The sequence below is a fragment of the Lonchura striata genome, chromosome 6, assembly GCF_046129695.1.
Source record: "Lonchura striata isolate bLonStr1 chromosome 6, bLonStr1.mat, whole genome shotgun sequence".
Classification (NCBI taxonomy): Eukaryota; Metazoa; Chordata; class Aves; order Passeriformes; family Estrildidae; genus Lonchura; species Lonchura striata.
This window is the reverse complement of record NC_134608.1, coordinates 7,177,516-7,204,269: the sequence shown is the minus strand read 5'-3', so window position 1 is coordinate 7,204,269 and position 26,754 is coordinate 7,177,516. Positions and strand designations below refer to the sequence as shown.

General features: G+C 40.0%; 1 protein-coding gene across 2 annotated transcripts in view; it reads left to right on the top strand.

Moving 5' to 3' along the window:
* Nucleotides 1-6,421: 6,421 nt before the first annotated feature.
* Nucleotides 6,422-26,754, top strand: part of ESR2 (estrogen receptor 2) — a 32,875-nt gene continuing 12,542 nt past the window's right edge. The window contains exons 1-5 of one of the 2 annotated variants that reach the window (XM_021554489.3): nt 6,422-6,738; nt 9,894-10,366; nt 14,466-14,641; nt 17,433-17,549; nt 25,891-26,190. In XM_021554489.3, the coding sequence (XP_021410164.1) occupies nt 6,736-6,738; nt 9,894-10,366; nt 14,466-14,641; nt 17,433-17,549; nt 25,891-26,190 (1,069 nt within the window). In that variant the 5' untranslated portion in view covers nt 6,422-6,735. Of the gene's footprint in view, nt 6,739-8,363; nt 8,718-9,893; nt 10,367-14,465; nt 14,642-17,432; nt 17,550-25,890; nt 26,191-26,754 lie in introns of those variants that run through there. The other variant, XM_077783924.1, reaches the window with a different exon arrangement.

Genomic DNA, 26,754 nt, shown 5'->3' with positions numbered 1-26,754 from the left:
GAAATTTCACAAATAAATGTACTAATAAAGGGTAAATGCCTCTTCCAATCATCATAGCAATTGGTATAACCTGATCTAAACCCAATTGGGGTTACTGGAGGTCTCCTGACTTTTGAAATTCCAACTCTCTCACTGATAAATATCTCAGGTTTTGTTTTGACAGTTCTGAAGTAGTTTTCCCATTGAAGTTGGTGATATAGATTTACACTCTTTAATGAGATCTTCAGCTTTAAGAAGGATCTTCCTAATTAGACAATGAGATCCAAGCCTGTTTTTAAAGTTTGCTTTTGGCGCTGCTAAAAGGTTTATTTAACAATAACTAAAGATTGGACAGCACATGTGTAAATCTCCATCAAACCCATCAAAACCTTTGCCTGAGTGCTCATAAAAGACTTTTGGCTAGCAATGGCAAGAATGATCTGGTCTTTAATCTTGGATGCTTTATAACTAAGGTTTTATTAGAGAAAATAAATTTCAGCCTGGAGAGAGGATGGGATAAACAGCAAATTGTGCATTTTATACCTTGGAATGAATGGTAAATGTTCCATTTCTTTCTGGGAAAGGGTTCAGCCTTGTCATATGGAGAATGATGCACAATTACCATTTGTGTGTAGAGGAAGTTCTGATATGATTATGGGTGGCATGACAAACTGCCTTTGAGCAAAAAATCATTTACCATTTGCTTCTGATGTGCTCGGTGTTACCAGCAATGTGTTTCCTCATCCATATCCTTGAAATTCTTTGCTCATCTGTTGTCCCCACAAGAGGGGGAGTTCTAAGACTGGTGCTTTTAGTGAAGCAACAAATACATGTTGTATTTCTGATTTAAAGCTTGAAAACTTTTATCTGGTACTTGAGAACTTTATTAAAATTCTTCTTTCTGTTTGTGAACAAAGTTCAGGCACTTTTCTGTGGCTGTCTTCCTTTTTGCTTTCCTTTCTGAACTTTCCTGTAACTTTAAAATAAGATGTGTCTTGCATTTTGCAAACACAATGACTGTAACACAGCATTAGTGGAAGACAGCTGTATTGTCTTCCTTGTCAGGCTGGAAACTCTGTGTGTAAGTGAACAGCTCAGCTTCCTCAGGCTTTCAAAGGAGAAATAACAATAAAAATTTTGGACCTGAAGGGATGGAGAAAATCTGATACTTTTCACTTTATCTCCTCAGTGCTGTAAATGAGAACCAATAAATGGAGCTTCAAGTATTGCTGGGGAAAGTGGAAACACAAAAACTATTTTATTATGTAATTGAGAATTTTTTTGGCTGATAACCTGAAAAACTAAATATCACAGAAAGAAAATGCTCATAGTTTTAGAAGTGTTCTTAAAATGTTGCAGAATTGTCTTCAAGAAGTCAGCTAATGTGAGTGTCTATGATGATGTTCTGATCAAGAATGGATTAAAATAAATTAATTAAAACAACTATAAATCCAGTTAGTATATGATCTCTTTAAATACTCTTAGTTCTCGTTCTTGAATATTGGCTTAAAGGTAAAAGTAGCAAAGAGCTTACAGTGACAAGGAATGGTGATCCAGGGGGCTGACCAGATTTTATATCCACTATTTTACTGTGCTCCTCTTCAGCTTTCTGCAGCATGCTTTTGCTAGCAGCAAGAAATATTCCCATTAAAGAGTTTGCTGGTCTATTATTTGAGAGACAGAACATAAGCTCAACAGGCAGAAATTCCAGAATATTTCCTCAGATTTCATTCTAATAAGACTAGGAGGGCATTACAATTCTGTCTTAATTAGTATGTTAGACAATGTCCATCTGTGAGAATCATTAACAAAATTCCAGCTGACTCATCTGAGACAGGGTTTTACTCACAATAAAAGGCAGGTTTTCATGTCTAGATTAATGATGAGACACATCTAGAACAGCTTCCTTTGTTTAAGGGACTAAAACATATGCACAAACTTTTGTTACCTGTGGATGGTGCTAAACATATCAGACCTGGGATTTCATGCAGCATTATAAGAGTGTTTCACAGCTTGAAAGGCAGGAATAAGCAATGCCTTGGTTTTTGTGCTCTTTCAGTGAATTAGTGATGGTGGAGAAAAAGTAAGAGCATGATGACTCTTTTATTAGGTTCTTTTAAGTCATCAAAAATCAGGTATCAAAAAATTGCATTGAAAAAGCTTCATTTTAAAGAAGTTAAAATAAAATTGCAGAGACAAAGATATTTAGTCTTGAATTTGCTGTTAATGTGAAGATGCACAATCAAATTAATACAATTGGAATAGTCTTTTACAGAAATTCCAGTAAGAAAATCAATTTACTATAGCTAAAACCAGATAAGCAGCCAGAGGAGTTCTGCATTTCGTACATATTCAGACATAATCTCATTTCCATGCCATCGTAGAAAAGATTGCTTATTCAAGTCTTATGATTAAAAAGACAAAAGTTTTACACTTTTTATTTACTCTTTGGCTGCCTAAATTAATCCTACAGCATGAATCATTTGCATTGTGAAGAATCTATCTGGAAAAAAAGCACCATAAATAACACCATTTTATCTGGGGGAGGAGAAAATAGAATAAGACATATTGCAAATTGGTCAGACAGGAAAAAAATCCACTGCTTTTTCTTCACTCTTTAGGTCACTGAGCTCTGAAAAAAATTATTCCCTGACAACATTTCTCCAAGGAAGGTTTTCTTTTGCCAGAAACTCCTCTGGTTATCTCCATTGCTTCTCAGCCTCACAAAACAGGAGGTTATTTGAGGAGCCTGAGGCATAGCATGCTGAAGGGAAAGCCAATGGCTGCTTAGCCAGGAGTGATGAATCCTGCATCTCCTGGCACACACAGAACCTCCCACCTTGTCTCCTAGAGCTCTGGCAGGTCAGAGCTGCCAGGGTGGTGGAGCATGAACTGCAGAAACAGATGAGTTCCGATCGTTTGGGGATGTGTCCCACTTGTCTGCCCAACACCAGACTTGTTGCCTATAGATTGCCAGGGGTTTTAAGGGGCAGTAATGACTCTTCTGTGCATTGGCAAAAGGACTTTTAATCTTTTCTTTATGCCTAGTGAAGAGCAGCTGCTACCAGGGAAACTCTCATCTTTGCTTTCATCAAAAATGAGTAGTATCTCCCCTGAGAGTGTAGGATTTTTCAATTCCTGCTCTGTCCCTATTGCCTGGTTTACTTGTTTTTCTTCACATATTGACTTTTTTTAGCCACCATCTCTTTCCTCTCAAATTCCTGCCTGGCATGAGTGTGTTGCTGCAGGCTCTGATCTCTTCATGCTGCTGTATATCCTCACAGACCTCGGTGGGGAACTGCTGGGGGAAAAGGGAATAAATGAGGTGGAATTTCAGTCCCAAATTTATTTATAATACAAGAGCTGTTGATTTGTTGTAAGAGTAAAGAGAAGGAACCTGACTTGAGTCAAAAAAAATCTCAGCCCCTGTGCCAGCTCATGTCTATACCCTGCCAATAACAGAGACAGTTTTTGAGAAACCCTCCAAGCTGTGTTAAAGTTCTACTGGGCAAAATGAGGCATTTTATCCATGTGCTTTTTCCCTTGGTGAGGGCAGAGGGTTGAGCATGGCACTCTGCTTCTCAGCAGACTGAAGAGATGCAGCATCTCTGATGGTGACATGGGCACTGGGTCCAGGCCCCCCTGAGCACGTTTGCTGATGGCACCAAGCTCTGGTGCAGCCTCTGCTCTGCCCTTGGGAAAGCCCTTCTGGAATGCTGCATCCATCTCTGCGACCCTCAGCACGAGAAAGATGAAGAACACGAGATTCAGTGAGTCCAGAGGAGGCCATGAAATTCATCAGAGGGCTGGAGCACATCTCATATGAATGCAGGCTGAGAGAGCTGGGGTTGTCCAGACTGGAGAGGAGAACGCTTTGGTACTTCCAGTGCCTAAAGGGGCTCCAAGAGAGCTGAAGAGGGACTTTTTACCAGGATCTGTAGTGACAGAACAAGACAGAATGGCTTCAAACTGAAAGAGAGGAAGTTTAGACTGGATATTAGGAAGAAATTCTTTACTGTGAGGATAGTGACCCACTGGCAGAGGTTTTCCAGAGAAACTGTGGATGCCTCATCCCTGGGAGTGTTCAAAGCCAGGTTGGACTGAGTTCTGAGCAGCCTGGTCTCCTGGAATGTGTCCCTGCCCATGGCTGGGGGGATTGAAATTAGGTGATCTTCAAGGTCCCTTCCAACCCAAACCATTCACAGACTCAATTACATTTCTGTGAATACACTTTTTGCAAATGACCAGAAGGAAATGGAGTGGAGGAAGTAACATGTACATTTGTTCTAGGACACTGTCATTAAGAGAGAAATCTTGAAGGAAGGCTTGAATTAATTAATTTAAAAAATTAATTCCTCCTGGATCCAAGGAGCAGGTGTATTCCATGCTGTTGGGACAGAGCTGTGGTGTGGAAATCAAAACAAGAATAATTTTTTTAGAATTAGCTTCCCTAATTGGTATGTGCTGAGAGATCCAAGTGTGCTTCAGAGATGCTGGATGCAGATGGTCATCCCATATCTGTGAAAATCTAAATCCCCATGCTGCTCTTTCCTGCCATTTCTTGCATCAGAGGAGATACTTTTTTCTTTTTTAATAATTAAATTCTTGCTGGAAAAGGGTGCTATCCTTTGTACTGGCTTCTGCCATGATACTGTTGCAGATTGAAGCATGATCACAAAATACTCAGATCCTTGTATTTATAACTTGTGTAATAGTTTAAACAGATGTCTCTTTTCTAATGGAACACACTAAAATTTTCATCATGAAATACAAATATTCTTTTGGACCAAAAACTCCACACAGTACTTTGAAATAGTTACATGGAGAGTAAAGGAGCTGAAGTGTCTCGTTTTGCATTTGTATTCTGGAGCAGGACAGTGGCTTTTCATTTCTGGTGTCTGAAACCCTAAAGTCTATGAAACATACCTAAGAGATGCAAATAATAGAAAGCTTAAATCCACTCTCAGATCTGGTAACATTTTAATGGTCCACAAATTTAAAGGCTAAAAACTAGTAAAGTCAAACTTAAATTTAGTTTGAACTGAGATCTGAAAATATTTTTTAGTAATGGGAAGGGAGATCTAGAGAGCAACTAATCAAGCATCCTGCTCAAAGTGAGTATTTTTAAAAATCTTTCAAAGATAGGGATTTCACAGCCTTTCTGGGTATCCTGTTCCTGGACTGAATTCTCACTGTGGAGAATTTTTCCCATGTTCTACTGGGATTTCCCTTGCTCTGGCATGTGGCTGTGATCTCCTGACTTGCGCACTTTCCGTAAAAAGAGTCTGGATTCCTTGTGTTTGTAACTCCACTTTAAAGGGTAGAAGACCAAAGTTGTTTACTCCTCTAGTGGAACAAATCCAGTTCCTTTGGTGCCCCCATGTCAGATCCATTGAGCTCTGAAATGTATTTATGAATGTTTAGAATAATCTACAAGTTGCCAGTATTCTGAGTAACTTAAAGGCTAGCATAGACTAAAGAGTGCTCATTTTGCTTGTTTCAAAGTACTTTTTCCTGTGTGATTTTGAGCTGCACGATTTTATTTAGAGTAATTCTTGATGTCATTGGGGGCAGGTTATTAATTTTGGAGGAATGAGTACAATATCTGAAGTTTGGACAGATAGCTGTGTTTGCATTTTGCTTCCCTATCTGTCCCCTACTTGTTGCATCCAGTGCTTCTCAGGTAATAATAAACTTGTTTACTTGCCTGCCTTCTGTTGGCAATATCTGGCCCTGCTGTGTTTAATGAGTAATAAGTTTGTCACAAAACCTGAAGCACAAGTATCATACGCATCAGGAATGACTTTCTTTTAATAATCACTTTTCCAGGAGATGATTCAGTTTATTGTTGCAGGGAGTTGTGTAAAATGTAACTTAACAGAATATTAATAGAATGCTCTGTGAGATAACTGAGGATCTTTGGCTGTGGGGTGGTGGAATGCAACACTTGCTGAATCACCTCCATTAAACCCAAAGGCTCAATGATTGCACTTTAGTCTAAGCTTAGCAGAGAAAAAGGTCATCTTGATTCTCTACTGCAAAAAATGTTTACTCTAAATATATATAAAATGCTAAGCACGTTGTAGTGTATGTTGATGGAAGAGTGCCTGAGAACATGCATCACTCCTTGCTTTTTGAAGTGTTGTACTTTTCTAGGAAAAGCTATTGTATTGTGTTCCCAAGCAGCCACCCTACCCTCTCTACCTATTTTTCCCCTTTCCAAAACTAACAAAAAAACCACCAAACAATCAAACAAACATAAAACTAAGAAAAAAAAAACCTAATTAGTTTTCTTTTTCCCCACAAGGCTTTTAAAGAGGTATTTGGTATAGGTAATGTGCAATAAGAGGCTTTCAAGTTTGTTGAAATACGTCAGATGGCTTAATTATTTACCCATGTGTCTGACTGTGACATCTAAACCAGTCCTTGTGCCTCACCTGGCATGCCTTGCATGGTGACTTGAGATACATTCAGTTGTAGAGTTATTCAAAGACAAAAAACCTATTTTTTTTTGTTTTGGTCCTTTTTTTTTGTTGTTGTTGATTTTGGGTTTTTTTTGGTTGTGTTGGTTTTTTCTGTTTGTTTGTTTTTGTTTGGTTTTTGTTTTTTGTTTTTGTTTTTTTGGTGGAGAACATTAATAACATTTGTTTTTTCCTGACCTCCTCATGGATAGTGGTGCCATCCTCAGGGTACTGGAGCTGATGAAGCTGCTTTGTGTCAGAAGTGAATCCTGCCTGTAGTGTCTTAGATTTGTGAATGGTAAGTGTTACTCGAGGAACTGGCCAGAATGGCTGTTGTTTACTTAATAATGGCATTTCAGTTGTTGAATATCTCACTAAGCTAAACTGACTTCAGTGGATTAAAATATTTGCAGGCTCCAAGGAGACTGGAATATAAAAATAATAGACACCTGTTTTGTTTCTGTGTTTGGTACAGATCTAGTGAAGAGCTGACAGACTGCATCTAAATAATGTATTTTATCATTGAATCTTGCTTTTAAAATCTTTTTTCAGAGGAAGAGGGAGTGTTGGGACAGAAGTTCACTTTAGGAAGTAGTTAATTTCTGTTTAGTGAGTAGTGTTTAAGATATGAGGACATTATACCAGGATGGAACAAATTTACTAGCCTATTTCACTACTTATTGTAATCCTTGTATTAAATGTGGTTGTGCTTCCTTCTGAGGTGTTTGTGGAGTTTTCCTCAAGTCTCAGACCTTGAGATCTGTTTCCCTCAGTCTTCAGTTCTTTAAGAGACACAACTTCACAGACCAGCAGCCAATCTTGAGGACTTTCTGAGCAGTTTCATTTTAAATTGTGTGGGTGTGAAGAAATGTGATCAATGAGATCTCATGCAGATCCATAGTCTACTGTGCCTGGACTATTTCTGTTACCCAAGCTAATAATCTCAAATCAATACTGTTATTTTTTCACTACATTACAGCCTGCTGAAGACCATGAGTGCAGTTTTCTTTAACCTGCTGGACCCCAGAGTCTCCTTTTTTTGTAAATAATTTATAAGCAGTTTTTCAGGAAGGCTGTACTTACTTCTTATGCTTGTGTGAACTCTTCCCCTAAAACAAGCTTCACTCTTGCTGCTGGTAACTTCTGTGAACGTTTCTAAATGCTGTGGAGACAATATCTCCTCTGCTAAGCACACGCACATTAGTGGATTTTCTTTGTAGAAAAACATGACTCAAATCTCAGCTGATTCCTGTTCATAAAATTCCATAGTAGCAGCTCTGTGTTCTCCCTGCTTCTACAGCATGCAGGCGTTTATTTGCTAAATCAATTTTTCAGTTTTGGCACAGCAGAATGTCTCTAGCTGACTGTAACACAGATGTTGCTGTGATGCTGCTCAGGTCCTTCCCTCCAAAGGATTTGGGGTTCCCCTGTGCTGTGTGCCCTTCCAAAGGAGGCAGAGGGACAAAGTAAGCACAGACAGCTTTTGTTGGGCATTCCAGATTCTCTGGCAGAATTTGGAATTGCCCATGCTCATCCTGGATACCTGCAGCCTCTGAGACTGCAAGGGGAATACAGCTTTGCTTATAGTGACTCTTTAAATGTGTGCTGAATCCAGTGAGCTCATTGGGCTCACTCATAGTAACTCCTGAAAATACTCCTATATTTTTTTTTTTTTGTTCCATCATTTCCTTCTAAGAAATGACCCACCCCCTAATCTGGGAGTGAAAGCACCTTTTGAGTTTATCAGTGGTTTTTTTGCAGTGAAGTTTGTACGATGCCTGGTTTTTCCTGGAGGAGGCTGTGAAGCATCTGGTGGGGGCAGATGAAGTGTGTGGGGCGAGGTCAGAATCCCCTGCTTTGACTGCTCTGGAGTTCCAGTCCAAGAACTGCTGGACACAAACAGCTGCTGAGATGTCTCATTTTCCTGTTTCCCACAAAGGAAAAAACAGCAGCTGGGTTTAAAATGCCTGAGCTGATTTAAATGAGTTTCTGGTTATTTCTACACATATCTTCAGTTTCATCACCAGAGTGCAGAGTGAGGAGGGAGGAAGGACTCCCAACTGTCCATTTTAGTCAAAAAGACTATTTCTTACATTTCTGTTAATGCTTCTACTCTGTCCTCACCCTAAAGGAGAAAAATGTATCAATACTCTAAGGTGGCACAATAGAAATGCCATGGGGCTGAGAGCTTTGGGGACAGGGAGGTTGCTGGTACTTCAACAAACCCATGCTTGACTCTTCCTCATCTTGCTTTATGGTCATATGAGGCAAAAAAAGGTAAGAACATTTAGCATCTATACCTTTACCAGTTGTGTAATAGCAAAGCAGTGGGTGAATGTTTAGTTATCCTGTGGTTTCTCATGTTAGGATCTTATTAGCACATGCAAAAGTACATTGTAATATCAGTTCAGGGGGCTGAAAGCTGCTGTTTTGGATACAGAATTGTTCTGAATTGCAAACTAGGTCTGTCTTCAGAGCTGGAATGAACTGCAGATGAAACTCCTAGTGAAGAATAAAGAAAAAATGTTTTTAATGCTACAGTACAATAATGCTTCTAGGACAGGGGTCTGTCTCAGGAGGATAATATTGGAAGGTTTTTTGGTTTTTTTTCTCTCTTAAATAATTTGTATATGCCTAAATCTGGCAAAGAGTAATTACTGTGGGCAATTGAGAAAGGGCAGGGGTAGTTGGGATGAGGATGAAGAGTTGCTAGGACTTATGAAACTTCTGGACCTTATGAAATCACTCGAGTTTTGTTGTCAGCTTTGGAAATACCTGCGTTTTATGACTTCTACTTTTATAATGGCTCTGTTCAGAGCTGCCATGCCCAGGAACCTCTCAGAGATGAATCTGCACCTTGCTGACATCCACTGCATAGAGGGATGTGCAGTGGAGTTCTGGAATTGGAATGTGTAGGGGGGGGATATGCATGTGTGTGTGTCTATTTTCAAAATATCTGCTGCTGCGTGTTTGTGATGGAAAAGGGAAGCACCCTGAAGTACAAGGCTGAAAACTGTAGTGCAGTTAACAACAGGAGATGGTGAGTTGTTGTAAAGAGAATTGATTTCTCCTCTATAGCTGTGGACCTTGGGGTAATTTTATCTCCGATAGAGTGCAGATTTACCCCGGTTGTAACTCCTGGTAAGATCCAAGTTGTCACCTTCATCTTTGTTTCAAGCAGACCTCAAATAGTTTTGTTCTTAAAATTATTATTTTTTAAGGGAGTCTGAACTCAGCGTGTGTTTTAGCTTTTATTTTTAAGGATATTCTAGAAAGCTTTCTTTTTCTTAAAGGTTGTAAATTTGTGCATTGACTATTTAAGTGCATTTTATATGTAATCTGTTTTCACAAGATGTTATCTGGTTTACTGGTTCCTTTTTTCTTTTATAGAAAAGACTTAATGCAGAGCTTTTTTATTTTTTAATTATTTTTTTTTATTCTTTATTGTCTTAGGATGAATATTTAAACAGCGTTCTTCAATCTTGCTTCAAAATGTCCCTGTGCACATCTTCTCACAAGGACTTTTCTCAGTTGCTTCCACTTCAGGATATTGGATGCAATAAGACAGAAATTAAAAACTCACCTGCTGGTGTCATCTCTCCAGTCCCTTACAACTGCAACCAGTCCACGCTGACAGCAGAGCACAGCCCACTCTACATTCCCTCATCCTTCATGGAAAACAGGCACGAATATTCCACCGTGGCGTTCTGCAGCCCCGCTATGGTCAATTACAACATTGGCAGCAATTTTGGGGACGCGGAGGGCGTGACGGCGAGGCAAACCTCCAGCCCCAGCGCCCTGTGGGCTGCTCCTGGCCACCTGTCCCCCCTGAGCCTGCACTGCCAGTCCTCCCTGCTGTACCCAGAGCAGCCCAAGAGCCTCTGGTGCGAGGCTCGCCCCATGGAGCCAGTGCTGCCCGGGAGCAGGTCAGTGCTGCTTCTTGCTTTCAGACTTGCCCGGGTATTATTTACAGCTTCCTTAGCTCAACTCTTTTCTTTTTGCATTCAAATTAAAGTGTTGGTCCCTCTGAAAAACAAAACGACGCAAAAAGTAACTCCGCTAGACACTAAATCACTCAGGGAGTGTGTGTGTTTGTTTTTAATGTAACTTCTAAAATTAGGGGTTTTTTTCCAATACCTCCTTAGAGTACTATACACCAACACAGAGCATTACAAATATCTTCAGTGTGGGAGCAGTTTACATTGTGCAAATAAAAGTCCAAGACAGCTAAGTACTATTTTGTGTAACAAAATTAATTCTGCTCTGTCAGATTAAGTCATTTGAGTGAAAGAGGGAAATACTAATTCTTTTTGCCTTTTCATATAATATTGAGTTAATTTTTACCCAGATTTTTTTTTTTTTTTTACTGCTTCTAAGAGATGTGAAGGCTTTTTGTTAACTTGAAATCCAAGGGAAATGTTTTCTTTGATTTTTGGCTTTAGTATAAGCAGTCACACAGCAGCATGCAGGACATTAAAAGGGGGCTGCTGCTGAAAAAGCCTGACTTTGTTTCTTGCTGCTGCTCCCAACTAACTCCATAAAATTATTGTGAAGAGCAGAGTCACAGGCTAAATTTGCAGCTGACAAGAAAGTCTGTTTGCAAAAGCACATTCTTGTTCTGCACGTTTACTCATATTGCAAACCCAAATCAGCATCTGGATCATCAGCTGATGAAATTGCTCCATTCTTGGGCACAACACTAGCTGGGTGGATAAAAGCTCGGAGTCTGCAGGTGCTGTTCCTGCTTCAGCAGCTGTATGTTTATTCATAGGCCTCCTTATTTAACTTCAGCAGTCATTTGGAGTATGAAAAATAGTGTGTCCTGTAACAGTTTAAGTTCAATAGTTAATAAAGGATTTGTGCTATTTTTGAGACTACCCACACTCCTTCTGCAATGGGTGGGCTTTATGGAGTGCAAATGTGCTTTCAGTGTAGGTGTGTGGATTGGGAAAGACTCTTTGGGTAGCACTTACATACAGAAGAATTCCCCGAGCAGCTTTGATGTGAACAGGGGTAATCCAAACTCTTTTCACTTTGGTTAAGGTTCCAAAACTTAGACAGCCCTGGGAAGGTTAGGGTTTGAAGCTGTCCAGATGTTGGAATAGCAGCTGGAATAACCCAGGAGCAAGAGCACCCTGTCTGATGCTCTGCAGTGCCCACTCTACAACAGACAGAAGGGAAGCCAAACCTGTCCCACTGGAGTTTAAATAAATAATCATCAGCTATTTGTATGGATATATAAGGACTATTTCTCATGCAGCTGATGATGACCTAACTTAAAGAGAATAAAGAAATTCTGGAGTATAATCTCTTTTTCACAGAATGGTTTGAATTGAAAGGTGTCTTAAAAACCATCTAGTTCCAACCCCTCTGCCATGGACAGGGACATTTTCCCCTGGACCACGTTGCTCAGAGTAGAAGGATGACGAGGAGAAAATCAGTGATTTATTACTTTAAGTGAAACCTTAATTCCTTTTTAGAAAGCTAGTATTTGTATATAGAAACCACCATCATAAAATAGAGAGGAATACTAGGAGGTGTAAAGTGATAAATCTTTCACTATGTGGTTCCTCGGTAGCCACCAGGATACATCCCCTGTTTTCCTGCATCCTTTGGTGCAGGAGCATGGTGGGCATCCATCCAACCATTTCCAGCTCACCTGCAGAACCTGGCAGCTCATTCCTGTGCTGAGCATCCTGGGTTCCCCTGTCCTACAGCTGGGACGTGGTCTCTACCCATATGTGGGGCTGCCCTCTCTGGATTGCCCTGTGTGTGGAAATGCTGAGTGTTGGGATATGGGATGTTTACCATTGCCCTGACTGTTTGCAGGGTCTGTATCCCTTACAGGCAGTGGTAACAAATTGATGGGGTTTGAGCCTCCTGGTGTGAGGCTCTGATGCTGCTTGGCCCACAGCAGGAATTTGTTCCAGATGGTTCTGCTGCGTGCAGGCTGCTTGCCACAAGTCTGAGGAAGCATTGCAGCTTGCTTGTGTGCAGGGTGGCTGTTGTTAAACTCTTAAGCAAGGAGAGGAAAAGTGCTTTTTAAATACACTTGGCATGACTAGGGGGAAAAACCTGACAATCCTCACTGAGATGTTGTGTGAGTTTTTTCTTTATTTTCATCCATAATCTCAGTGCTTTATCAAGGACATTGTTTTCCACAGCATATCAGCCACAGAGAGGTTCTCCAGCTGATTTTGAGCCTCTTCTGACCCTCGCAGTTGGATAACATTTCCCAAGTAAAGCTTTAAAATATACCTCTTTTACTAATGTGAAACACCAAATCACTTTTGCTTCCAAATACAGGGAAGGAAAAGGAATGCTCTTCCCTCCTTTCATTAGCAGCATTTTAGGCAAGTGTCATACAGCCCCTTTACTCTTGGGGAGAGTTCCCCCTCACTGGTGTTCCCAGCATGGCAAAGAGGGAAATAACTCAGTGATTCACCAACCCATTAATGAGGTGTGTGTGTAATCAAAGACCGAGCTTGTTAAATACTTACACTCCTCTGCCTTCCTGTATCTGAATGAATTAACATTTAAAAGAAAAATCTCTCTGTAACTTAACTGTACAACAAATATCTTAATTTTTCTGCTTTGAAACTTGCTCTGAGAATCACCTTTTCCTCCTGTCCAAATTTTTTCCCAGGAAATTGGAGCACGTTCTCCTCAAAAACGTATCAACTTGATGATTTTCACCTGGCATGTGGGTATGTTTGTCCTTACCTCCTGTCAGGAAACCAGCACAAAATCTACTTTGAATATATTAGTTAAAGCCTCTTTGGCAGCACTTTCAGCATGTTTCCACTATTCTGTTTAAACTTGCCCTTGTTCTGTAAAAGTTATAAACCATGCTACCTGCTGTCTTATCCCAAGTGATTTTTCTTCTCCTCCCTAATCCTTCTGGAAGGTTGGATGACCAAAATTCTAGAGTTCCTAAGTTCTGCCTCTATGCTTAAGTTTATACCTGTAAGTTGACTACGCACCATTCCTTTTCTCAAACTCTGAGCTGCTCAGAGTTTGCACTTTACACTATTTTCTCTCTGTCTAGAAATTGCATTGACCCTGAAAGCACAATGTGCAAAACCCACCAAAAAATGAGGTCCATATAAAAAGGGAACAATGGATGTACTTCCTATACCTAAATCAAATGTTACTGATAATCTAAGCTCCTTTCCTCTTGTGTTTGGATCTTGGTGTCAGGAATGGGCTGTTTTTTCCATGGTTTTTCCTGTTTTAATTTTAATCCCTTCATGAAGAATAGTTCCTGTATGTTGGAGTTATTTGCAGCACTTCAGGGATGTCTATATCTTACTAATTTATATAGAGAAATAATTTCTTTAACATATGGAAGTATTTTATTAATGGTGTTTCTCCATTCTTCTTGCATTCAGATGTCTTTTTGTTTAGCATTAGGGTGATCAGTGTGGTCTGTCACCTTGAACAGAAAAATTTGCCTGACATCATGAGCTGATCTTGTAGGCTGAGTACCTCAGCCTCAGTTATTTGTCTCCAGAATGTCATTGAACGAGTTAAACCTTATGTAAAGGATGAAGCTCTTGAGAATGGATGTGTGTTGTAATTTTGTCTTACTAACAGGACAAAGCAGCTGCAGCTCTGTTCATTGTAGCATTTATAATGTCACTCTGAGCTGTCTGAGTTCTCCTTTTCCATGTGAAGTTCCCAAGAGGCAGAATCCACTTGGTTCACAAATTCCTGGACTTGCACATTTCCAATAATTCTTCAAGACCTACCAGCATTCCATATGATTTTTCCCAGGGTTCATGTGATTGATTCAGCAGCAGTCCAGTTTTATGTCTAAATCTTTCTAGTGTGTTATCACTGGGATCAGAATATATGCTTTAAATTATCTTATCAGAAAAGGCTTAGCAGTGTTTCACACTATCCTGTGTTCAGGAACATGAAGACTCTAGAGAGAGAGAATAGAAGACAATGGAAAATTTTGAAACTCTGTAGTGCAGTTTAAATTTTTCCTCTTTTATAACAGATGTTTTTCTCTTCTATCAGAGAAACATTAAAAAGAAAAACTAATGACAATGACTGTACAAGCCCAATTGCAAATAATCCTGGCTCAAAAAAGGATGCCCACTTCTGTGCAGTCTGCAGTGACTATGCTTCAGGATACCACTATGGGGTCTGGTCCTGTGAAGGCTGCAAAGCATTTTTTAAGAGAAGCATTCAAGGTAGGACAAACAAATTTTGATAACCTGCTTAAATAAATTGTTTCATGTGACTAGGGGCTGCAGCAGTTGACCTAGTAATGAGCTGGTCTGAAATCCTGGTGTCTGGTGCTCCATGCTGAAAATAGAACAACACATGATTTGGCTGTTTTATCTTTTGGCTCTGATGTTATCAAGATCTGGCAATATTACAGAGTGAACAATTGATTTCTTTAGGGAAGAGGTGGGATGCACAGCACAGTGCAGCACAGACCTGGCTGGGATGGCACTGCAGACCTGTGAATCTGATGGGAGTTTGTGGCCCAGCTTAGCTGTGGTAATTGAGAATTAGTTGTCATAGGCACAGCAAGAGCAGGCAATTATCTGGAGACTTTTCTTGCTGGGAGCCCTTCCTGACAAGAGTCTATTGCCTGGAGCTGTTGAGTCATAGTGTATAATATCTACACACTATGGAGGATGGAAAAATATGTGTAGCATATATCAGGTGCTAACCTGATTATCATTAATGCTCAGCCCTCCACTGTAGCAGCTCTTACCCTCCCAGTCTCTCTGTCTAAGACTTCCACTTCCATGTTTAAATTGTTAAATGTTTGCTGTTTAGTTCAAGTTTGCTGTGTGGCTGCAGAGTGAAGTAGCTGTGGGCTCCACATTTGCTGTCACAGCCCGTGGAAGTCGCTCAGGCACTGCACTGCAGCTTTGGGGCACTCAGTTTCTTTAACCTTGGCCTGGTTATCCTGATCTTTGGCCTCATCTTGGGTCTTTTGATGGAAAATCATTTCTATTGACATTGGCTGCTACACATGGATACCAATGCAGAAAATCCTACTGCTGTTTGATCTTTAATGTTCCTCTTCTCCTTCTTCCTGCAGAGCCTTTAGGAATCTTCAGATATTTTTCTTTTCACTCAGTATGGCAGAGATGGTGCCACTAGCACAAACAAATTTAATTCAGAACTTGTTTTGCCTTTTCCATTCATTGTGCAAATTCTGCAGAGGTGAATAGCAATTTTTACAAGCTGGTGCAAGTACTTTGGATTTCTAAAATAATTGAAGAGACATTTGTGTCCAGTTTGTCACAAATGGAAACTGAATTTAATCTTGAGGTGTTTTCTATCAAGTCAATGCTTTGCCTGCTCTGTGTTGCTCACATGTATTTGAGCCACCAGCAAGTTACCCACTGTGGTCTTTTGTACACCTCAGTGTACCCTGTCAGGTAATGGTGTTTGTAATTCAAATGAAAGACTAAAAAAAGGGAAATAACATAAAACCAGTTCTTGGCATAAAACACTTATCAAGCACTCATTTGCAATGGTTGTTATGCGGGATATTGTGCATTAAAATAAAAGACTTCTAGGCCTGCCATAGACCAAAATGTTGGCCTTATTAATAAAATTAAAATTAGAAGTATGACTAAGCAACTGTGTGTGGTCTCCTTGGCTTGTCTGAGATTCTAGTGCAGTCTGTTTGTCCCACATCGCTGAACATCTGCCTGCAAGTTAAATTATCCCAAGGCCACAAGAGTTTTAAATCACTTCATATTCCTGTGTGCAGCAGAGAGCTTCCTCCTCCTCTCCCTCCATGTTGTGTGAAGGGTGATAAATAGTAATTTGTTCTTCAGTCATATCTGCCAGTAAGAAATGGGACAAACTGAAATATGATCTCTTCTTTTTAAAATTGTCAGTTCAAAAATTCAAGGTTAAAATAATTCTAATTTTGCATGGCAATACTCACAATGGTTCAGTTAAATAATTACTCTTGAGGACATGAACTCTTGGATTTTTGCCAAGTGAAAAGAAAAAAATCACTCTACTAGCTGTATTTTTGCCTGATCTTATTCTTGGTTAGGGAAAAAAAAAAAAACCAAACCAATTTAAAAAAGCCACCTGGGAGAAAAGATATTAAGAAAAGTAAATGAGCGAGTATTTTTTGCATCCTTTGGTAATTGCTGTAAGTGATAGTCCCACTATTTGGCAGGAGATAATTTAACTTTATTTACACCAGGAGTGTACCCAAGTCCAGTTTACAGTAATAAACCTTTGGACCATATTATTGATTAATGAAATACAGAAATGTAAAGGGGTTGTGTGGGAATGAGGTGATATGGGAAAGAATAAGGAGATAACAAAAGAGGCTGCAGTGAAAACTGATGAAAGTAAGATAAACACTTGTCCAGAAGATCTAAAACTTGCACCCTCTACTTGTGCTTTTCTTTGTAGTTACAGGATGCATTATTTCATACCAGTCTGCTTTTATCTTGGCCTCTTTTTTTTTTTTTTTTTTTTTTTGTTAACTTTGGTCCAGGGTCAATCCTCCAAGGACTTCTTCATTCCTGGAACTCACCACATCAGAGTTCAGTAAATAGAGCTGTAGTTTACTTAAATTTTTGCAGGACTGAAGCTGCTCTTTTCAATTCTGCTGAGGGAAAAAAAATAAAAAAAGAAAATCTGGCATCTGCCAGCTATAAACTCCTGATATACAGTAAGAAATTGGAGGTTGGGAACAAATTTCCACAAGAGTATATGTTCCATTTTCAAAAAACTAGCTGGCTTTAGAAGGTGCTTGGTTATCTGACAATCACCACTATAAAGCTGAGTAATGCCGTCTGGTTAATTTTGAGGCCACAGGCTGATGTTTAAAATATAGGACAAATAAGCATTTTTGCATCAGTTGAATTAATGGAGCTTAGATACATGCACGTGAAAAAGCCGAGTTGTTCAAAGCTGAGGACATTCCCGATTTGGGAAATGACCAAGATGGATGGAAATGTTAAATGTTCCCTTCTTGCCCTGCTGCAGGACACAACGATTACATCTGCCCAGCCACCAACCAGTGCACGATAGACAAAAACCGGCGCAAGAGCTGCCAGGCGTGCCGGCTGCGGAAATGCTACGAAGTGGGGATGATGAAATGTGGTGAGTTTGGCATGGCTGAGTTCTGAGCTGGGGTTTTGCTGCTTTTGCTTTTTTTTCTTCTCTTCAGCCAATTCTGTATCTTGTCTCCCTTGGAATCCTAAGAAGGCACAACAACTAAAGCAAGGTTATCTAAGAAGGAATGAACCGATTCTTAAAGCTGAAGAAGACTTGTTGTTTTCAGACCTGTGGGAAGGGGTAAGGCGTAGGTTAAGAGTGAAAACCATATAACCTCTGCAGAGCTTTGGGGACACGAGTTACTTCCATGACATGCAGAATGGGAAATCAAGAGCTGCTGCTTCCAGAACCTTCCAGAGCCAGTCCTTGCTAATGTGAGGCAAAGGAGCCTGTGCTGTGCTCTGCTGCTTGGATGCTCTGCAGGAGCAGCAGTGTCACGTCGAAGCAGTCATTAATTAACCCATCATTCCACCTCTGATGGTGGCAAGAGGAGTGTTGGAATGAGAGCAGCACCTGCGTGGAACTACTGCTGTCAGCTCTCAGCTTCCAAAAATTGCTGGTTGGGGATGTTACTAGAATGATAGATTTTCTGTTGTCCCTCTTTTTAACCCTATTGAGGTGTAGCATCTATGGCATTCCTCAGCAGCTTGGCCACCCATCCTGGGAGGAACCAGATCTCTGGTTACCAGGCTTTTGTGGGGGGCTTTGGTGGGGCAGTGAGGGGAAGGCATTGGGAGAGAAGTTCCTTTTTTGAACAAGCTATCTTCAGATGATGCCCCACAGCTCTTCCACCAAAAGAAATAGTGAACAACCACTTTTTGTCACTGCACGACTCAAAATTATCCAGCCTTTTCTTTTATCCCTGTCTTGTACTTACAGCAATGTGACTTCAATGCAGTTGATCATTTATAGGTGATGCTTTAAAGGTTACTTTTAAGAAAAAAATTATTTGAGAAATGCTTCTATCTAATGTATGTTTACAGTCAAGGTTTGCTGTTTCTTATAGATTCCCCAATGTATGTAGGAGAAACAGGCTGGGAAAATAACCCATAAGAACACTGGAATGGACAGGAGAAGGTCTCTGTGCTTGGCTCTCCATGATTTGCAGCTGTGTATCTTGTTTCATCCCATTTAATGCAGATACCTATTTCTGTTTCAAAACTAGACTCTGTTTTCATCCTCCTACAGCTTTGATCTGCAGACTGTTTTCAAAATATGACTTCTTTAATTAGGAACATTGTTTAGAATTTCAGCCTGCATTTATTGCTGAACAATTAATGTCCATTTTTTTCTGGCAACAACATTGTCTTTTAGCATAGAGGCTCCTCTTCTCTTGTTAATAACCTGGTTTTGTTTAAGGACTGCATTATATCCTCTCACAACCTTTGTTTTAGTTAGATAAATAAAGCAAGAAGACTTCTCTTCTTGCAAAATAGAAAAATAGATGAATATGGAAATCATCAGGGTAGCTTGTCCCTCCACCTGCTCCAGGCAGAGATAACCCAATTTGCACTTGGATGCCCAGAATCATGGACAGCATTCCAGTGACTCCTCACTGCAGCAGCACTGATACATCTCTGCTGCTGCAGGAGCTTTCTTCTGCACATATCCCAGGATCCTATTTGCCTTTTCCAAGGTAACATCATGCTGGCAGTTCATAATCACACCATGATCTGTTATGACTGCAGTCTCCCTGTTCATTTCTAGTTGACAACTCCCAGAGTAGAACTGAAATTTCAGCAGTTCCTTGTATTATTTTTGTACTCCTCAAGTACATCTAGTTTCTTCTGCTCAAGTCAGATGCTTTTTCTATGTGAAGCTCCTGTCTTTTCCTGCAGCAATGGTGCAACTCAACTTTATTGGTGTTTGGTCTTACCTCCAGGAAGGAAAGCTTTACACCTGCAAATAAGAGTGCTTTCAAAATCTTACTTTCTTAATGGTGCCACTGTCTTTTGGTCATTTTTATGACTCAGAATTTTGCTCAAAGTTTTTCCAAGGGAGCTTTCTATAAAGCCCCAGTTCTGGAGTTGGAAAGGTTTGGTAAAGATTGATTCCATAATGATATTATAAGGTAGACCTCCACAGTGCTTGCCTAAAATTAATCCTTTTATCCTAGATCTCCAGAAAGTCCTGATGTGTGATTAGACCTCAGAGGCACTGTGGTATTACAAGTAATAAATTATAGGATGCACTTATGTCCTAGCCTGTGTTCCCTTGAATCTTGTCACATATAAATGAACATGTTTTTTATAATAATTTTATAATAATGATTGTCTGCAGGACATTGGTGACTATGCCAGGCAAAAGAAAAAAGACATTGAAACTATAACTGAAAAAAAAAAGAAATGTATTTTTAAACTATTAGTTTTTTAAATAGTAGCATTAAAGCTTGAAACTCTTGAGAATTTAATTTGAGAGTCTGAACAATTCATTTGAAGAAAAAAAGAACATAAAAATTACTCAGAACCATCTGAGTCACCTGATGAGTTAAGTGGCACCTGTGAGTAATGCTGGTGTATGGACACATGGCGACAGACATTTAAACCAGATAGATTTTAAGACAGTATTTCCTGCATGAAATGTAAATGCCATTTCCTGAAGACCAGAGAAATTGTCTCTCAGACATTTTCTCACAAGAACTGTGCTTTAATAAAAACTTTTTATTGTAGAAAGCCATAAAAGAGAACACTTTGTTTTTAATGACGGCTTTTCTGCATCTCTGCTCCTTTCTGAGGTCACTTAGTGAAAGGATTGGTTCACATCTGCTGAAGCCCTGGATGGGATGGAATGGTTTATGAGTGCATTTTTGCTCAGTGGAGACTTGTGTCCAGCAGAAGAGATACAAGAAGTTCAATTGCCACTTTGTTGTTTGAGAGTTCTTCATAAAATCTTATCACCATTCCTATCATACCTTTAAATCCTCGCTTTGCATATTATCAATAGACAACTCGAGAGAAAACACACACTTAGAAACTTGTTTAAAACAAGTTTATGTGCCTAAATCTGATTAAGCAGTACAGGCACCTTCCATACAGTAGGAGATGGCAGAAAAGTGTTGTTCTACAGCTTCTTGGTCTGAAATTCTCTTGGATGTCATCACCTTCAGAAATGTTAAGAAGTCAGCCCAACAAGCCACAGGTGTTTTGGTGGAGGCCAGCTTGGGGTGACTTGTGTTAAGGTAAAATTGGATTTTCTTATGAAATATTCCATCATTGCCAAAAGCACCAGGGTCGTAGACATTGCATCTGCCAATTCCTCTGCAGGAAATCTATGTTCCTTGCTGTTCCAACAAGGCAGCTACTGCTAAAATTTGGCAGCAGGACTCCTAAGTGGTAGAAAAAATAATTAACAAAAAAAAAATTGCATGGTCATCAGGAACAGAGGAAAGAGAAAAACTGCAGCAAACTCTGCCCAGATATCTTAAATAAAAGGATAAAACTGATCTTCCCTTGGCACTTTCTGGTGTTTACCTGGGGAGCTGAAATGGACTTGGGCTATTTGTCAAAGGCAGTGAAGAAGAGGGGAGTTGCTTTATCACTTTTCACTCTTGGAGCAGCTATGCCCTGCTTTGCTTTTGGTTTGCTTCCTGGGGCTCAAATAGACTTTCTTTCACGAGGAGTTTTCAGTTTCCCTGACTTAATTCCCACCTCTGCACTGCTCCTGTATCTTTTCCCCCATGTGTCAGTTCTCACTCAATATGTTGAAATTATTCTGAAGGTAAAGCTCCTTTCAGCCCTGAGTGAGGAGGCTGAGAGGCCACACTCAAGTGATGGAGAGATGCAACTCTTGAATCTTGAAAATTTGACAACTTTGCAGGAAGGAAAACAGATTTCTCTGTGGGCTGGTTCAGGATTTGGCCCTTTCTCCTGTGTGTGGCTGTTGTGTGCAGTTGAAATCCTGTAAAGCACTTTTCACACAGAAAGTAAGTGGGGACAAAATGTTTCAAGACATTCTCTGGACATCAGATGTATTAATTGAATTTCAGCTTTTATAGCAACCACTATAATTTCTGGTCACGTTCTCATGTGCACACAGGCAGATGGCAGCTCCTTTGTCAGTGGCTCTACTCTTGAGAACTCAATTTGAGAGTCTGCTCTGGAGTATGTATTTCCATTTGCTTTGAAAGGTGATTGGAGTGATAAAGATTTACCAATATCTACTGGAGCAGGTTTAAACTCACACACTTTCAAAAACTGATTATAAAATATCCAGTGGTAGAATCTGCAGTTGCTACAGAACTGGTTAGTTATGTGAGCCATTGCCAGGGACCAAAATCAGTATGAAGGGCAACATGCCATGTGACTGCTCACCATATCAGACAGCATTTGTGATTTTCAGAGAATTTGCAGAGCTTGAAAAATGGTGTTTCATTGCCAGTAATACCTGCTGTGGCTGAGCAAACAACAGGCTCATTTTAATGACCTTTTTCCAATGTGCCTTACTTCTTATATCTTGGGGTCATTTGCTCATGGTCTGTGGTGCTGTAGCTCAAGGTCTTGCCCTTGGTCCAGCATTCTCAGCTGAATACAGCAATTTTCTTGCACAAAATAGCTCTAAATAAGGAGAATGTGGTAGGAAGAATGAGGGATTTGATCATTTTGCACTTCAGCAATTGCCTGAGTTACATTTATAGAAATGAATATAAGATATTAAGAATAGTTTGGGAGTTTGTAGTAAAGTCAAAGATAGCCCCTAATCTAGGAAACTGTGATTTATTTCTCTGCCTTTACACACAGTGATCCACATCTCTGTATCTACTTAAGCAAACATTAGGCTGGTTGAAAATTATTTATAACATATAATTTTATTAACAGTTATACGTGTCTGTTGTATGCTAATATATATATATATATATATATATAAAGGTAAAATTTCTTGGTCCTGCCTAAACTTTGGATTTGAATAGAAAGAAAAGAAGCTCCTTTACGTTGTTGAAAGCTGTTGTTTTAATTGGAAAGACTGGTGTTTTCTGCAGTGTCAGCTGACTAGAAAGTTTAAATGTAGCTTTCTTTTACTTTAAATACAAGCAGAAAAAAATAGAAAGTATTAATAAATGGTAATATCTTTTAAGTATCTTTTATGCACACTGCTTGGTGATTCAGCCTACTTCTGCTTTGGCAATATATGGTGAATAAAAAAATACCAAAAATAACTCAGAATCTTCTTTGGTTGGTTTTATTCCCACCTTGTTTTTGTCATCAGTTATATTTTCTTTAGTAGCAGGTTTTTTATGTGGAAATGTAATACTCCTAGTCTGGCTCTCTGCACTGGTAATGTTATTATAAAAATTTGGTATATGTTTTAAATGGAGCATATTTTATATTATAATAATTGGTTATATAAGAAACTTGATTCATTTAAATAACCTAAAATAATGTAAAGGGGTTTGCTAGTTCCCAGTAAGAACCCTCCACAAGTCTTGAGACCTTTAATACACTCAAAATCATAACCTGATTGAATTAGCTTTAGATGGAGCACTGAGTACAGCTGTGCAGATGGAAATTGGTCAAGATTTTCTCACTTAGAACAGAATGCTGAAGTTCTTTTTAAATTGCTTTTAAATTTGATTTCTTTGATATTCGTTAAAATATCTGCTCAATTATCTGTGTTTATATATTCTGTATATTCATATAAGCTTAAATTTATATTTATAAGCTGCAAAATGCTACTTTAAGATCTTTACAACAGTTAATTGGAAAGGATAACTCAGATAATGCATGTCACAGAGCATTTGGTATTTTTGGTAGCCCAAGAAAATTTTTACTCTATTCTGCCCATAGCTTTTATTCCCTTTGCTATTTTTCTTGTTCTGTATTTCAAGGTGCCTCTGGGAAATGTGCTTCAGTTTTCTAAATAGTGAAAACAATTCTTTGTGGTTATGGTCTCTCCCATGCTGGGGAGATCCCAGCCATGCAGCTCTGTAGGCAGAGCACCCTGGCACCTGGGCATCTCCTCATCTCCTCAGCTGTCCTCTCATTCCAGTTGCCTATTTCACTCTCAGCCTTTACTTTTCATCTTCCCTGATGGAAAATACATACTTTCTGTGCATTACAAGAGTTCAGAACAGTCTGTGGCCCACTGTGCCATTTTACTATTTTATGGAAGCTAACAAACCACTTCAAGATTTTCCTCTTGACCTTTGTGCATTACTCAAGAAATGAGGCTTAGCAGAGAGTTCATTACATTATCCAGGTGTCTTTGTAGAAAATTGTCTATGCCTTGGTGGCCTTTGACTCATTTCAGGAAGAATTTGCCCAGACTGATGGTGGAAGAAATTGCTTTGTTACTTCTGTAGTTCTGCATGGAATATTTTTTTGGGTATTTTCATCAAGTCTCATTCCATGAATCTACATAAGATAATGTCTCATGCCCTGTCTCTGCTGCTGTGTTGCCTTCCCTTAGTTGATATTCATCTGCTCTGGTAACTTCTAGCTAGTTATCATTTGGCTAAGCATTTGGTTCTACAAATTATTTATTTCCTTCAATCCATTATTTGTGCAAATATCCTGTCTGCACTCAGCCCATTTCATCATACCCACATCCCTTTCAAAGTTGCAAAAACCATCCTTTTTCCAAATGGTGCAGGCCTTAAGCTGGACTTGCAGCTGAAAAATACTTCCAGTTGCAAAGGGCCTGTCCCACTTGGGTGATTCTGTCCCTGAGGTCTGTTCATCAAACCAGCTTTGCCTCTTGGTCTTCTCCCATCTCTTGGATTTCCAGGGAAAGGGGGTTCTCCAGTATTCAGAACTTTAATGAGAACTTCTTTAACTTTCTCCTGCATCCAACGTGGTTTACTGAAGTGAGTGAGGGCCATGGGTAACTGGAAGATCTACATCCTAAAAATCCTGGAATATTCTGTTGGTCCTTATTCAGTCAAGTTGTTCCTGACTGGCCTTTGCATTCAGCCCTCCCACAGACTGACCCAAATGCTGTTTGACAGCTGCTGAAAATGTGACAGGGCTATGACCTGAAAAGCCACCTCCACCTGAGGCTCCTCTGCCACATGAACCTGAGAATCTGCACTCACTTAGCAACTTATTTAGCTTGTCAACAGTATCTGATATTAATTTTTTGTGCCCCCACTGCCCTAATTTTAATTTGGCTTATGTTTGGACCTCTTTGCTAGCTGAAGTAGAACTATAGCTGAGTATTTGATGAATGTTATGGTTTTGGAGAAGCTTTTTTTTTTTTTTTTTTTAATAGACTCTTTCCTTGGAAGCTATGCAAAAACAAGTAACAGTGATGCTACCAATAACACTGACCAAAATTGAACAATGTTTAGATTTCTCAGAAGGAATAATTAATTAAATCTGGGAATGTAAGGGACTGCTCTTTGCAATAGAAACAGCCTTCTGCAGACAGACCTCCACACAGGGTGTTTGCTCTTAGTTGTAGATATCTGAATTCCCTTTAGAGAAACTCCTGCTGGGTTTTTGCGCCATGGGGAGAAAATGGGTTGAATCTTGTGAATCCCTGGCTGAGCATCCAGCTAACTTTGAGGCCCAGCTGTGCTTGTTCCTGAGACATCTAATCTGTAACATGGCCCAGACTTTCAAGTCTTTTATTTCCCCCGTTTACATATAAAGCAAAATTTGCAATCAGCTATCTTTATTTGCCTTTAAAGACCTGATTTATATCTTTTTTATGTCAATGGGAGTTTTTCCCTGGACTTTTAAACTGAGTTAACTGAGGTTCAAAACAAAACATTTTTAAACTTTATTTTTGTTTAGCAGAATAAACAAAACTGAAGTCAGAGGGGACAAAGTGCTGAATGTCCTAGAAACTTAACGCTCAATATTACAACATGCAATATTAAAGGTGTCCTGGTTTGAAAAGCAAAACCAGTGAGAGGCTCTAAGTCAGAAATACAATTTATTAGGAAAATGGGAACAAAGAACCAAATACGTACAATAGCACAAAAGAAGAACCACTGACAGAGTTAGAGATACAACCTGACACTTGCTGGCTAGGGCGGTGGTAGCAGATGTGGTTCTGTCCAAGCAGTGATCCTGTAGACTGGTGTGGTTTCCTTCTGGATGTGCAGTGTAGAGAAGGTCTCAGCTGTTCCTCTTGGAAGAGGGGATCTCCTTGCTGTGTGCACAGCCCTGCTTATATCCTTGATGGTATCGTTTGGCTCCTCCATGCTGTGATCTTATCAGTCCTGTGGCTGAAAGAACAGCTCCTCCTGGAGGGACTTATCTCTGAGTCACGAGATAAGGAAAGAAAGGGATTGCAGCTCGAGGTGGTAATGGAATACACCCCAATATTATAACCTAGGACAAAAGGGTTTTCCTCCTTCTCCCCAAACATTTGGGTTTACATAAGGGAGGAAAATTCAGTGGGGGAAAAACTTTCCAATAATGCAACCGCGTGCCTCTCGTGGCAGGCTCGCGAAGGGAGCGCTGCGGGTACCGGATCCTGCGGAGCCACCGCAGCGCCGAGGAGCGGGCACGGTGCCTGGGCAGAGCCAGGCGGTACAACGAGGCGGCCACGCGGGTGAAGGAGATCCTGCTGAGCGCCCTCAGCCCCGAGCAGTTCGTGCTGACCCTGCTGGAGGCAGAGCCGCCCCACGTGCTGGTCAGCCGGCCCAGCAAACCCTTCACCGAGGCCTCCATGATGATGTCCTTGACCAAGCTGGCGGACAAAGAGCTGGTGCACATGATCGGCTGGGCCAAGAAGATTCCTGGTGAGACATTCAGGCTTGTTCTCATTTGTTTTGGTCCGTGGTTTTACCCGGCAATGTGTCCTTCTCTGCTCTGATGTGACACAGCAGCACAGTAAGTCCATGGTGTAGAAGTCAAGCTTTCTATCCTGCTGAGTAATGGAGAGTTTCTTGCTCTCAGTAATTAACCTGGATGTTTTTTGATTTAGCCTCAATATAACCCAGGACTTGCTGTTTGTTCTTACTCAAACACTTGTTCATTTTGCTACAAAGCAGAGGTGGTGGTGTAGGTAATTTCTATCTCAGCTACAAATACCTGATTAAGCTGATTTAGAAGGTTCATTTAACACCAAATTCTTTCCTTGAGTCCTCATAGAAGGTTTCTAGTAGCTGGTGAAAACTGAACAGTGTCAGAGTCCTGGGTGTCTGCAATCGATTCATTTGACAGAGTTGCTACAGAAAAACATCAGGGGAGCTCAGTATTGATTTCAGATTTATCATGTCCACTCCTTCAAAACAAAAATCAGTAAGGGTTATTTTGGTTATTGGCAACCCCCAGATCCAGTGCAGTACAACTACCTGTGTCAG